Consider the following 14,934-nt stretch of genomic DNA (forward strand, 5'->3'; position numbering starts at 1 on the left):
ACAAAGTAAAGTATTATAATGATATGTGCAAAGACCTGGAGGTAGAAAACTCAAAGGGAAGAACACACTCGGCATTTCTCAAACTGAAAGAAAAAATTCAAGCCTCGAGTTACAATAGTCAAGGATTCTATGGGGAAAGTATTGAATGATGCAGGAAGCATCAAAAGAAGATGGAAGGATTATACAGAGTCACTATACCCAAAAGAATTGGTCGACGTTCAGCCATTTCAGAAGGTAGCATGTGATCACAGACCAATGGTACTGAAGGAAGTCCAAGCTCGCTGAAGGCACTGGCAAAGAACAAGGCTCCAGGAATTGACGGAATACCAACTGAGATGTTTCAACAAACACATGCAGCACTGGAAGCGCCCATTCATCTATGCCAAGAAATTTGGAAGACAGCGACTTGGCCATTCGATTGGAGATCTATATTTACGCCTATTCCCAAGAAAAATGATCCAACCAAATACTGACATTATCGAACAGTATCATTAATATCACATGCAAGTAAAATTTTGCTGAAGATCATTCAAAAATGGCTGCAGCGGTGCGTCGACAGGGAACTGCCAGAAATTCAAGCTGGATTCAGAAGAGGATGTGGAACCAGGGATATCATTGCCGATGTTGGATGGATCCTGGCTGAAAGCAGAGAATACCAGGAAGATGTTTACCTGTGTGTTATTGACTATGCAGAGGCATTCGACTATGTGGATCGTAACAAATTATGGATAACATTGCAAAGAATGGGAATTCCAGAACACTTAATTTTGCTAATGAGAACCTGTATGCTGATCAAGAGGCAGTTGTTCGAACAGAACAAGGGGATGCTTCATGGTTTAATGTCAGGAAAGGCATATGTCAGAGTTGTATCCTTTCACCATACCTAGTCAGTCTATATGCTGAGCAAATAATCCAAGAAACTGGACTCTATGAAGAAAAATGGGGCATCAAGATTGGTGGAAGTCTCATAAACAACCTGCTTTATGCTGATGACACAACCTTGCTTGCTGAGAGTGAAGAGGACTTGAAGCACTTAACTGATAAAGATCACAGACCACAGCCTTCAGTATGGATTACGCCTCAACATAAAGAAAACAAAAAATCCTCACAACTGGACCAATAAGCAACATCATGATAAACAGAGAAAAGATTGAAGTCGTCAAGGATTTCATTTTACTCGGATCCCCAATCAACATCCGTGGAAGCAGCAGTCAAGAAATCAGACGACGCATTGCATTGGGCAAATCTGCTGCAAAAGACCTCTTTAAAGTATTGAAAAGCAAAGACGTCACCTTGAAGACTAAGGTGTGTGTGACCCAAGCCATGGTGTTTCCAATTGCCTAGTATGCATGCAAAAGCTGGACAATAAATAAGGAAGACCGAAGAACTGACGCCTTTGAATTGTGGTGTTGGGGAAGAGTACTGAATATACCATGGACTGCCAGAAGAACAAACAAATCTGTCTTGGAAGAAGTACAACCAGAATGCTCCTTAGAAGCAAGGATGGTGAGACTTCATCTCACATACTTTGGACATGTTATCAGAAGGGATCAGTCCCTGGAGAAGGGCATCATGCTTGGTAAAGTAGAGGGTCAGTGAAAAAGAGGAAGACCCTCAACAATATGGGTTGACACGGTGGCTGCAACAATGGGCTCAAGCATAACAACGATTTTGAAGGTGGTGCAGGACCTGGTAGTGTTTCATTTTATTGTACATAGGGTCGCTATGAGTCGGAACCAACTCATCAGCACCTAACAACAACTGGTTGCAAGGAGAGTGTGTAGTATAGAGGGGCAAGGTGGGGGCAGGGAGGCCAGTTTGGAAGCTGCAAAAGTGGGGGACGGTGGTGCCGTGGACATAGTGGAAAGAGGGCAGGGTTTGGTCATGTCTTCAAAGGTGAAGTGGCAGGATCTGCGAATAGGTGGTGTGTGGGGCATGGGAGAGCGAGGAGTTAAGAGACGTACAGTTCCCAGTTCAGCCCTCCTAACCACTGGGCCTCCACCTCAGGGGTTCGGGGCCATATCCCCTGTTACAGATGAGGCGATGGAGCCTTAGAGAAAAGGGAGCATATGTGTGCACACTGGCATCCACTGCCACTCTCCTGTGTGTGCATTCATGCATACTCAGCACACTTGTGTGCATGTGTTTTTGCACACTCCTGCACTGCATCCTGTTGCGTATTTCACACATACTTGTGGTTACATGTTGTTTTGCACACTCCTGGAGTACATTCTCCGTGCATACTGTTTCACACACACTTACGTGCATGTGTATTTTGCACACTCTTGCTCTACACACACACACAGCCACTAATCACAACCCAAAAGGTATGAGAGGTATAGGTATAGGAAAGGTATAACACGTGATGAGGTGCTGCCATGGGCATGATGATAAGCCCCTGAGAATGTGGATAATGGCTGTGGTCTGGGAAGGGTGAATGCCAAGCTGCCTCTGCTGTGGGTGCTGGGAGGGGTGTCATTCTAGCCGTCTTAGGATGCTGAGTGCTGGGCACTGCCAAGCTCTGCTGCAGGCCCCCAGGTCCCTGGGCTGCTTGGATTTGTTGAAACCTGAGGGGTGGCTTCCAGCCTGTTTCTTTGGCACGTCCTTCGTGGGGTGCCAGCCTGGCTGGCTCATGGGCCACCTAAGGGTGGTCACCTTGCTGTCTGCTGCTTACCGATGGATAGATAGCACTCATGCAAGTGCCAGTGAGCTCCATCCTGGACAAGGCTGATTCTTGGAAAGGGCGATTTCAGCTTGTTCTTTGTACCCCAGATGAGACAGGCTCCGGAGGATTTACATCCAGGGATCAAGTTGGCCTGTCTCCCTCTGGGCAAGTTTGATTCTAAGTTGATTTGTTTTCGCCTAAGAAAAAGTATCCATGTTTATTTTTTCACTTATAAAAATTATTTTAATCTTTTTAATCTCAAAAACTATACATAAAAAACATATGCACTGCAAAAATATATATATAGTAAAACCTGCCAAAGCCAGAACCTGTGTAAGGTAGTAACCTGTCAGAGAAGGAAAATATTTTCCACTAAAACGAGCAATAGAAAAGTGGTAAGACTGCACTCTGTCAAAGCTGGAAAACCTGCGAGACCCAGACAAATAAGACAGTCCCATCGATTTCGGGCTCTCACAGGATCACTGTATCAAATACATTTTCCCTAGCCCAGTGGTCACTTCTCAGCCCCCATCTTGCTGCATCTCTCCGCAGCATTTACAAGGGGCCTTGCCCTCCTTGGCTATTTGAGGAAGAGGAAGGAGAGTGGGATGCAGGGAGCACAGTGGATTACAGGGAGGGGGCAGGAGATGGGGGCCAAAACATCAGCAGGAGCCACATGGCTAAGGGGACTAGGGGCTCCTTCCAGATGTAATCATTTGAATTGTTTCCTCAACCTCTGTCTCCCCGGCTAGCACGTCAGCTCGGTGAGGGCAGGGGCCACAGCTGCTTCACAGCCCTGAGCTCAGCGCCTGGTGCCCAGTGGGATCCAGGAATGAAGTCCTGACTGGCCCTGTGCTGTGGGCGCCCAGCGTCCTAGTGACACTGGTTCCTGTACAGCAAATACAGGGGGCCGTCACCATCCACTGTGCTGACTTCTCCCATTAGAAAACTTAGTCATGTGTTTTATTTCATTACTTTGATTTTTTTCCCAAAAGCAATAAATGCTCACCGTGAGAAAAAAAAAAAAGACTTTAATTTTTTTTTACTATAAAACAAAAAGAAAACCTGCCCACCTCCCCGTCCCACTTCCCAGAGGCGACACACTGAAACATTTGGGCGTTTTCCATTCTAGACCCCTTTCTCTGTACATTCAGCCTTTAGTCAGTTAGCAGATATTCATGGAGCACCTACTCTGTGCCAAACCTCCTATCAGGAGCTAGGGAAATACAGTGAGCAAGAGACTCAGTCCCTGGGGACAGCTCATTCAGACAATAAACACATAAGGAACACATGTATCTGTACAGCTTTCTACAGAAACAAACCCAGATTCTATAAAATGTTCATCCAGTTCAGAAAATCAGAAAAATACCCAAAGTAGAAGGGAAGGAAGGAAAAAATCCCCTGAGTTTTTGATTCATGATTCAAAGAAATTGCACATATAATACAGGCAGTGCATGATAATTTGCATAATACCTTGTAGTTGTTTATGTACATACGTGTGCATATATTCGTGTTTTATGCATATAGTTTTATTTGTACTTTATACAAATTGTATCACTGTATTATATGTGTATTTTATACACATTCTTATTTATTTTACTGTAAACATATAGTATAAAATAGCTAATAGTTTTATTTTAGTCGTGTTTTTCCTTCATCTTTTCGTATTGTACAAATTATGCATACTTTATTTAAAAAGAAAAACAAAATATGAACAAGAGCAAAATCCCTAGTAAATCTGCTACTCAAAATTAATCACAGCTAATCCTTAATGTCATATATATTCATTTAAAAAAAAAAAGTTTGAAATCACACCAAATATGCCACTTGGCAACCAACACTGTTCTCATACCATATTTCCACACTGACCGTAGTAAGTCTACACTGTCAGTTTTCGTGGCTGTAGACTTGGCATCATGTGGACTCACTGTCGTGGGATCAGCTGGCCCTCTTTCTTTGGATGTTAAAGTCAAAACCAAACCCGTTGCTGTCAAGTCGATTCCAACTCATAGCCACCCTATAAGACAGAGTAGACCTGCGCCCATAGAGTTTCCAAGGAGCCCCTGGTGGATTTGAACTGCCGACGCTTTGGTTAGCAGCTGTAGCACTTAACCACTATGCCGCCAGGGTTTCAAGTTACTCTCAATTCTTTGTTTTTATAAGAACACCTGAATGAACAAAGCTGAATGTTTGCACATATCCTTAGTTACCTAATGGAACGATTTTGGTTTCTTTCCCCCTACTTATTATGTTTTAACTACGTCAAAATGTTGGTTGTAGTTATCTTAGATGGTATTATGTGAGATTATTTTGTTTTCTCTAAATGCTTTGCGGTGAACATGTTTTATTCGTGTAATCACAATGTCATTTAAAATTATACCATAAAATTTTCTGTATTACCATAGTTTTCATAGTGATGGCTTTTTATTACTGCTTGTTATTCCACGTAGGGGATAGGCCATAACTCACTTAACCATTCCTTATCATTGGCCGTTTGGGCTTTTTTCCAATTTTTTGAAGATTGTTATGCAGAAAGGACACTCCATATTTGGTGAAGTCCCAGGAGTGGACCAGCCCAGCAAAAAGGCTAGTGAACAGTTTTCACACCTTCAGTACATCCTGCCAAACCACTTTCCCCATAGCTCATTGCCATCGAGTTGATTCTGACTCATCGTCACCCATGTGTTGCCGAGGAGAACTGTGCTCCGTAGGGTTTCCATGGCGGTGACCTTTTGGAAGCAGGTCACCGGGTCTTTCTTCTGCAGCACCACTGGGTGGTTTGAACTGCCAACCTTCAGGTTAGTAGTTGAGTGTAAAATCGTCTGTGCCACCAAGGGACCGTTCAGGAGGTTCCAATCTCCTCTCCCACCAGCAGCGTGGGAGAACGCCTGCCCAGCCACCCTCATCTCCGGGAGACCTCTCTGGCCCCCGACAGTCGCTTTCCCTGCCAGGAGGACAGGCGCAGCGGGAAATGGTGTTGTCAACTATACCAGCGTGATGACCCCAGGCCCAGAGCGGCAGGAGTGATTTTTAACAAGCCTGTTTCCCAGAACAGAACCTGCAGAGAAAAAGAAAAGAAAGGAAGAAAGATAGAACTCTGCTAGAAAAAAACACACACATACACAGATTAAAATAATATTTGGCACTTACATCGCACTTTTAAAGTTCTTCAAACACCTTATAAACACTAGATAATTAATTAAGCCGCCTAAATCTGGCTGCAGTTGGTGGAGAGAGAGCTCAAGAAGAGCTAAAAAAAAAAAAAAAAAGGCGGGGGGAAGGGGAGAGCCAGCCCTCCACAACTCCAGATTTTATTGTCACCTGCTGGGGTGTGATTACAGGCCTCGGTGGCACCACAAGAATAGCCCTGCTCCAGCCTGCCGCTTGCCTGACTCCGCGGCTCCCCTCCCACTGCACCGACTGCTGACTCACAGCCCGGCATGGTGTTATTGATAAGGATAATAATAACTGCCAGTTACTACACTCAATCTGTGAGCCGCTCAGCCCAGGCTCCAGGCTTGCACTGTCTCCTGGAAATGCCAACCTTAGTTCCATTTCACAGATGAGGAGAGAGGCTCAGAGGGGGGATTTGCCTAGGCTCACGGAGCATGTACAATCCCTCCCTCATTCATTCATTCAGCATATATTTATTGAGGATCTAGTGTTTGTGGTTGAAGTCCCTAGGTGGCACAAACAGTTAAGCACTCTGCAACTATCCGAGAGGTTGGCAGTTTGAACCCACCCAGTGGTGCCTAAGAAGAAAGTCCTGGCAATCTGTTTCCAAAAAGAGCCTTAAAGAGTCTTTGGAGCACAGTTTTACTCTGCGCACAGAGGATCACCATGAGTCAGATCGATGGCACCTGGATTTTTTGATTTAGCGTGTTCCTGAGTGGTAAAACAGTTATATGCTTGGCTCTCAATTGAAAGGTTTACAGTTTGAGTCCACCAGAGGCACCTCGGAAGAAAGGCCTGACGATCTATTTCCCAAGAATCAGCCACTGACAACCTTATGGAGTACAGGTCTACAGTGACACGTGGGGAACCATGAGTCAGAATCAATCCAACAGCTCTTGGTTTTTTGTAGTGTTGTCTCAGACACTATTCAGGCAAGGAGTTAGAAACAGTCCCTTGTGGATCTTACAAGCTAGCGAGGGGGTATGATGATTAAGAGAAAATCAAATATAACGTATCCGTGTGATGATAACAGTGGGACAGGAACCAGAAGCTGGCCAGCACCCCCTATGTGGCAGGCAGTGTGGACGACTGGGCCATGCAGTCCTCAGGACTACCCAGGGGGTAGATGCTGGTCCTCCACCTTACGGAAGATGAGGCCCAGAGAGGGTGGGTTCTGAGCTGGCTGAGAGGGGAACTCCTCTCCTCATCTGCTCCTTGGCCCCAGAGCCTGCACTTCTTCCAAGCAGCATTTCCAGTCCATCCTGTCTCCGATGCTGAAGTGTTGACCCACTGGGAATGTGCCTGGCTCACTGCTGTTAGCAGCTGCAGCGCTGCCTCTGATGTCACTGGGTTGCTTCTTGTCTCTGCCACGGTGCGCCTGTACCCCTCTGTGTCTCTCACACACCTGGTACCAGCACCACCACCTCACCTGGGTGATGCTGGCTGTGCCCCAGCCTCTGTGGGCCCTGGCTTTTCCCCCTGTCCTGTGAAGAGCAGGCTGCTCTCTGAGACTTCTGCTCACCTGCTATGAGAACTAGGCCTCAAGGGCGATCCCTGGCCCAGGAGCCAGGGCGGGGTGAGGCTGGGAAGGGGGAGAGGGACAGGTGGATGAGACCTGTTCTCAGGCCCTGGGCTAGCCCAGTGAGGGTGCTCTGGGATCTGTGGCCCTCCTTTCCCTTGGTCACCTGTCCCTGCTGGCAGGGCAGTACCAGGCCCACAGGCTGGTGGGCAAATTCACAAGGTCTCTCTCCTGCCCAGGACAGAGCCAGAATGGGCTGCTCAGGGCACCTGCTGCAGCCCTGGCTGATGTGCAAGGCAAAGGGGCCTAGGTCAGGGCAGGATTTGGCCAAGGGCACATCTCGGGGCAGTGGAGAGCGTAGGCTGGGACCGGACCCCTGTCTCTCCACACACCAGGCTGTTACCATGCCCCGTCTCTGTCTGGTTCATTCCCCCCCACCCCACTGCACCTCACTCTATAATTCTGTCTCTGTCTGCCTTTCCCTCTCTCTGTCTCTTTCTCTCTTTGTTTCTCGCTGGTCACTGTGATCTGTCTCTTTCCATTTCCTGTCCCCTCACCCCTCAGTGTGTTCAGAATCAGGCCCTGGGCTGTTCTACCCCAGTCTCTACACATCACAACAACGTCCTTCTGCCCCTTCATCCTCCTCCTGCTCCTTCATCATCCTGGCTGTGTCCTCCCCTCGTCCCCCCAGTCACTTTAACGGGGTCCTTGTCTCATGTGCATCCAGTGGCCTTTGATTTGGGCCTCAGACTCCTTCCCACCTGCCCAGCCCGGGAGCTCTGGTATCTGGACTGGGTCCAGCTCCTGTGTATCCCATATCCAGCAGGGGCTTGGCCTGTAGGGGCATGAGCCAGGGCTGGTGGGGTGACATTTGAGCAGCAGCCCCTCCCCATTCATTCGCTGTTTGTATAATGACAAGAATAGCCTCCCCTGTGCCAGCTTTCTGCTAAGTGATTTCTATGTATGATCTCATTGTCTTTTCAGAACAAAGCAGAGGGGTGGATTATTGTACCCATCTCATAGATAAGGAAACGGACACTCAAAACTGATGGATGAACTTATTCACACAGGAATAAGGGGTCCAGCCAGGTTTCAAACCAGGTCTGATGACTCCAGAGGCCAAACTCTTCCTTTTGGCACTGTCTATGCCCGTTTTTTTTTTTTTTAATGCCCTAGACGTTTCTAATCCTCACAGAGAGTCGAGATGGGGTCATGGTAACTATTTCACAGAAGAGGAGATTAAGGCTCAGGAGCAGTACAGGGACCCACCCAAATCAAGGCAGTTTGCAGAGCTCACTCGTGAGCGCCCTCTCCAACCCTATCAGTCACCTGAGCGATTGATTGCCCAGGTTACATGGCTGGAAGCCACCAGGCCAGGACTCCAACCCAAGTTCTCCTATTTCAAATCCTGCATCTTTTCCACGGCTCCACTGCCTGGACAAGCCCAAACCACTGAGTATGGCTCCCTACTTGGGGCCTGCTTCCTGGGCCAGGCTGAAAACAGAACTAAGCTCCTTTCTGAGCCCCAGGCACTCATGCTGCCTCAGACCTCCGAGCCTTAGCCCAGGCTGTTCCCTCTGCCGGGAACACCAGGCCCCCTTTCTTCCTGGTAAATCCAGATTTGAACTCCAGAGCTCAGCCTGGACAGGCCTCTTCCGGAGAGGAATCGGGGCTCCACTCAGGCCAGGTCCACACCCCCATCTGCCAGGCCATTAAAAAAAAAAAAGTGTGTCTCAGTTTCCCCATTTGTCATGCAGTCTCACTGGGTAGGTTTGTGGTGAGGATTACATGAGATGGTACATGGGACGTGCTGAGCACAAGCCCAGCTCATGGTCTGCACTCGGTCAGCGGAAGTTGTTGCTGATAAACACCCGAGACAACAGACAGGATCCCGCAGGATTAATAATGGCCTGTGTTCCCTGCAGGAGTGACAGGTGAGCAGGAGCTGCAGGTGACTCAGCGTGAGACGTCGGTGTCGGTCGCGGCTGGAGAGGCGGTCACTCTGTCCTGTGTAGTCTCCTCTCCACAACCCGTGGGTCCCGTCCAGTGGTTCAAGGGGAATGGACCAGATCGGCAGTTAGTCTACAGTTTCAAAGGAGGCTTAGACCGCGTACGCCTCTTCCCCCGAGTAACAAATGTTACAGACCAGACAATAAGAGGCAACACGGACTATTCCATCCGCATCAGGAACATCACCCCAGCAGACGCCGGCACCTACTTCTGTGTCAAGTTCAGGAAGGGGAGCCCTGAGGACGTAGAGTTTAAGTCTGGTCCTGGGACACAGGTGACTGTGAGTGGTGAGTACTGTGGGCCTCCCCTCCGCCGGTGTGTGATGACAACTCAATAATAACACCCTCTATTCTTTGAGCAACAACAAAGTTTCAGGTGTGGTGGTGGGTGTTTATACTCACGGTCACCTTTCACCCCTTTTTACAGAGCAGGGAGCTGAGACCTAGAGGGCTCGCTATTTGCTGAAGGCCTCACTGCTGATAGTAGATGGAGAAAAGTCTAGTCAGCCTAGCTCCAAGCACTTGCCTTTCCCAGTCTGGTCCCTGTAGATGAGGGGACTGACAGTTTGGGCAGCTTGCCCAGTCACAGGGAGAAACCTCACCTCCTGCCCCCAGATTCCTTTCCTGCATCGTGATCATGTCTTCTCTTATCCCACAAACTTGCTGAGGACCTACTGTGCGCCAGGCTCTGCTCTTGTTTGAAACAGCAAGGACCAAGGCGGGCAAAAGCTCTCCTCCCATGAAGCTTCTGTTCTCTTCCCCTCCAAGGAGGAGGGGGTCGGTCCAGGGCAGAGAGCAGATGTGAGTTTCTTTATTTAGTCTTCAGAAACATCACACCAAGCAGAAAGCCCTAAGAGGCAGAGACTCACTGTTTGATCTGAGAGCCCTGGTTGGGGGAGATGCCAAGAGGGTTGGCTTGGCTGAGGTCTGTGTTGGGAAAACCCCATGATTCAAGACCTATACCCCCACTGAGCACAGAGGCTCGGAGCCAGGCCAGTCATCTCAGAATGTCCCTCACCCTAGGGATGAGACCCCCCATGTGGGTGACTTAGGAGTTACCCAGCTGAGGCAACACAGAAGACGCTCCTTTTGGTTTTTCTGCCAGAGGCCCAGGATCTTCTTCCCAACTCCTGGATCCTGGAACCTCAGCCTCAAGGAACCTTCAGATACTGTCCAGCCCTGCCCCCACTCACAGTTGGGGCCAGGAGATGACAGGGCCCTGACAGTGGTCACAGGGTGAGTTAGTGGCAGAGTCTGGACTAGAACCCAGATTTGGCTCCAGGCCAGGCTCCATACTGCTCCACCATTAGATGCTCTGTCCACAGAAGAGCCTGGCACACAGTAAGCGATGAATAAAATCTCATGGAACCCAACCACTGAGCAGGAGCCAGCATTGTTCCTTTTCATCAATTTCCCAAAAGTCGAAAATGCCCCTCACACTCAGACCCTGAGGCCCATAGGTGATTGGAAAATCTCTCTAACTTAAGTCAGAGCGTTCCTTGTCAGCCGTTGCAGTATATATAGAGGTTCTCCTTTGTTTGAATGACTACAGGATGTCCCTTCGTATGGACATGTCATCACTTATTTTACAGTCTTCTGTGGATGGATATGTAGGCTGTCCCCAATCTCCAACTGTTAACACAGTGCTGCCAGGGGTGACCTGCACCTGCATCGCCCTCGTCACGCGGGATGTCCACTCGGGATGGCGCTGCTGGGTCAGAGAGCACAGGTAGTTTAGGTGGATAGTGGGTAGTTTAGTTTACGTGGATAGTGGGTAGTTTAGTTTACCTGGATAGGGCTAGAATCCCTCCCAGACACAGCATCTGAGTTTCTCTACAACCCCGGACACAGGCAGGGAAGGCAGCTTCATCGTGATTTACAGACATTACAGGTGGGGACACTGAAGTTTCCAGATGTGCGTCCCTTTCTCTTGTGGAAGCGGCCACAGTAGCAAGTAGCTCAACCCTGACTCAGTGCTAACTCCTAGTGAGTGCCCGTCCCTCTCCGCCACACTGTCTTCCCAAGTGATGGCCGGGATGAGAAGGGGGGCCAGGAGCTCTATCGTGTCCCCATGATGGCATTTACACTTAAACCAGAGCTATGAGGAAGCAGCCCTTCACTGCCCTTTTACAGGTGAGGACATGAGGCTCAGAGAGGGGACCTGTCTGTGGCCAGTAGGGGAGCTGAGATTTGAACCCCAAGTAGCCTGACTCCACAGCCTCTGCTCTCTGCCACGCCCTGCTGTGCTTGTCAAAGTGTGGAGAATGCTCCAGCCCTCTCCTTTTAAAATCTTGTATGATTCTGTTTTGCAGCAATAAGCATTAAAAAAAAAAAAGTCCCACAGGGTGAGGAGGGGTTCACTTTGCAACCCAGGTCCTAAAGATACTGCAGACAGCTCAGGATATGTTGAACCTGCTCCTCAAGAGGCGTCCTTTCCCCCATTGCTGTGATGTTGCTCCTCCCCCGAGCAGCCCGGGAGCCAGCTCTGTAAAAGGCAGTGCTGATGGAACAGAGAGGGGCCCAGGGCAACCCACAGAGGACGAGCACCCACTGCACAGCTCTGAAGACTGAGGAGGCTGAGAGGAAGGCAATCCCTGGAGGGCTTGGGGTTCTGATGGGCAAGTGTTTACATTCCAGATGCAGGTTGTCGGGAGCCCAGGGTCTTCTGTTTGTTGCTGCAGAGTAACCAGCCTGGGCACTAAAGAGCGAGTTCTCACTGTAATTGCTGAAGCCAAGGATCGCAGAGGGAAAAGGGAGGGTGGCAGTCAGTGTCAGGGCTCCTGAAGGTGGACAACTGCTCTGCTGATGGCATGTGAAAGCTTAGGGGCACCAGGAAATTCCCAGTTTGACACATTCACTTTACCCCTTGAAGCCCCAGTTTCCTCATCTGCAAAATGGGGATAATCATGAACTCCTTTTAGGAGAGTTGAAAAGATTTTAGGTCCTTTGTGTAAAAGCACCTAGCACAGAGGAAGCACTCAGAAAATCCAGGTGCTATTTCAACGTGGTGCAACCTCAAGCAACCTGGTTCCCTTTACTGAGCCTCAGTTTCTTTATATGTAAGCTGGGGATAATCATACCCATCCTTCTGGATGTTATAAGGAATATAATGAGCCTAGTGCAAGAATTTAAAAAAAAAAAATCTGTTGCCATCACCTTAATTCCAATTCATGGCGACCCTATAGTAGAGTTGAGCTGCCCCATAGGGTTTCCGAGGCTATAAATCTTTATGAAAGCAGACTGCCACATCGTTCTTCGTAAGAGTGGCTGGTAGATTCAAACTGCTGACCTTTTGGTTAGCTGCCAAATGCTTAACCCCTGCACCACCCTAGACCTTCAATAAATGATGGTCATTGACATCTCAAAGCTTGTGATTTTGAGCAAGTATCATTTTCCCCTGAATCCTCAGTTTTCCATCTGTGAAATGGAGATAATCCTGGCTACCACTTGGGGGTTCTGTGAGGATTAGAGAGGATGTATATAAGCCCCTAAACCGAAAATTGCACTGGGCGCATTGCCATCGAGTCCATTTTGACTCACAGTGACTCTATAGGACAGAATAGAACACCCTATAGGGTTTCCACGGAGCAGCTGGTAGATTTGAACTGCTGACCTTTTGGTTAGCAGCAAAGTTCTTAACCACTGCACCAGCAGATTGTGATTATTACTGAGCATCAGTAGTGTAGTGGTTACAAAAGCACAGGCTGGAGCCTGACAGCCTGGGTTCAAATCCCAGCTCTACCACTTCCTGCCTGTGACCTCAGACAAGCTACCACACTGGGCCTCAGTGGCCTCATCTGTCAGTGTTTATTCCACCTCCTAGAGAGCCTGCAAGGAGGAGAGGGGTTAATATGTGTGTTAAAGTGCTTAGAACAGTGCCCAGCATGTAGTAAACGTTCAGTAAATGTCAGCTATAAATGTTATGCCAAACCACATGACCTTAGACAGGTCACGTTTTCTCTCTAGGGCTCTACTATAAGCAGGGTTTGGGGTGAGGGTTCAGTAGCTTAGTGGTTTCAATCTTTGCTGCTCATTATATCACCTGGGGAACTTTGGAAAAAATCCCGGGACCCAGGCCCCTTTCTAGAAATTCTGATTTAATTGGTCTGGCATGGGCCTGGGCATCTGAATTTTTAAATAACTGTAAGTGATTCTGATACACAGCCAGGGCTGAGAGCCCCTGAGCTACATGTTCTCTGGGATCACAGAAGGAAAGTTGTGTTTTTCTTCCTGACAAGGGAGCTTCTCCAAGGATCTGGGGCTTCAGAACAGCTTCCAGGGTGTGGGTGCATTATATTAGCACGTGTCAGGGACAGCTCATGGAGGGCCTGAGAAAATATGGCCCAGGCGTGTGGTGCAGACACCCCACCCATGGACATGCCTCTGGGGCTGAGAAGGGGCTCCCACCCTCTCTGTCCACCAGGAGGGGAAGCCCAGACAAAGCCGGGTTCAGATCCAGCTCATTGTCGAGGAACCTTCCCATCTTTAAACAGGTCTGTGTCTGAACAGGTGAGGGAATTTCAACAAATCCTCGCCGTTCAACCACAGGACCCTCCCCGCCTCAGCACACTGCGATGTCGCTGACGAAGTCCGCTCACTCCTCAGGATGCTTCCAGCTTCCGTAAAGAGCTAATCTGGAGGAAAACGCCCGTGATCTTGTTTGTGTTTTGAAAACCCATCAGCCAGACATGCTTCCTGAGGGCATTATTAAAAAAGAATTATAATTTGGTGGTTTCTACTGTTTTTTCATGTTTTTTTTTTTCTTTGGTAGCTGTGGGGAGCAGGATTTGGGACTGTTTTTGGTGTTTCTTCTGTGCTTTTTTTTGCCTTCTTACTGCCTAAGTGTAAATATGTTGTTTAAGAACTTCTAATGAGCAGATCTTACGATCTCAATGGTAGGTATTATTTTTTGAGCGTCTACTACACACCAGGCTCTGCGTTGTACATACACCATGCCCAATCTTAGCAGGTTGGTGTTTTCATCTACTTTTTGGAGAAACAGACACTGAGGCTTAGAAAGATGAAGCACAGAGATGCTAATATTAGCCCTTGTGTAGGGCCAGCTCTGCTATTACCCACTGTGTGTCCTTGGCCAGCATGTGCCTCTCTGAGTCTCATCCAATAAAGGGGGTCACTGTCTCCTAGTGCACAGGGCTGGTGGGAGGATGAAAGAGCTGAGGGGCTGGAGGGATCAGCCCAGCATCAGGACCCAGGAGCTCTCAGTAAATGGACACTGGCCACCCCATGTCATGCTTTTAGGGATATCCAGACAGCCTGTGTTCTCATGACACCCTCCTTACTATGCCTGAAAATGATCCGTGGGTATTAGGAGGCAAGTTAAATAGTCACAAATGCAAATATTTGTACTATTGCTGACCAGTGACTGTGCACAAATTTGAGCAATAATTAACAATTTGGAAACTCCAGAGATGCTCCGTTAGGACCTGCCCACCGGTATGGACTGCCTTGCTTCTTAGATTCTTTGACTCCTGGAAGCTTTCAGGGCACTGGAAGTGCTTCAGGGCTTAGAGAGAGAGGGAGAGGGAGAGAGAGTGTGTGCGTGTGCG

The 14,934-nt window shown here is 48.4% G+C and overlaps 1 protein-coding gene across 5 annotated transcripts in view; it reads left to right on the forward strand.

Moving 5' to 3' along the window:
* Positions 1-14,934, forward strand: part of LOC126067442 (tyrosine-protein phosphatase non-receptor type substrate 1-like) — a 51,003-nt gene that overhangs the window by 13,323 nt on the left and 22,746 nt on the right. For all 5 annotated transcript variants that reach the window (XM_049869317.1, XM_049869319.1, XM_049869318.1 and 2 more), the window contains exon 3: positions 9,284-9,655. In XM_049869317.1, the coding sequence (XP_049725274.1) occupies positions 9,284-9,655 (372 nt within the window). The remainder of the gene's footprint in view (positions 1-9,283; positions 9,656-14,934) is intronic.

Source organism: Elephas maximus, chromosome 25, assembly GCF_024166365.1.
Source record: "Elephas maximus indicus isolate mEleMax1 chromosome 25, mEleMax1 primary haplotype, whole genome shotgun sequence".
Taxonomy (NCBI): domain Eukaryota; kingdom Metazoa; phylum Chordata; class Mammalia; order Proboscidea; family Elephantidae; genus Elephas; species Elephas maximus.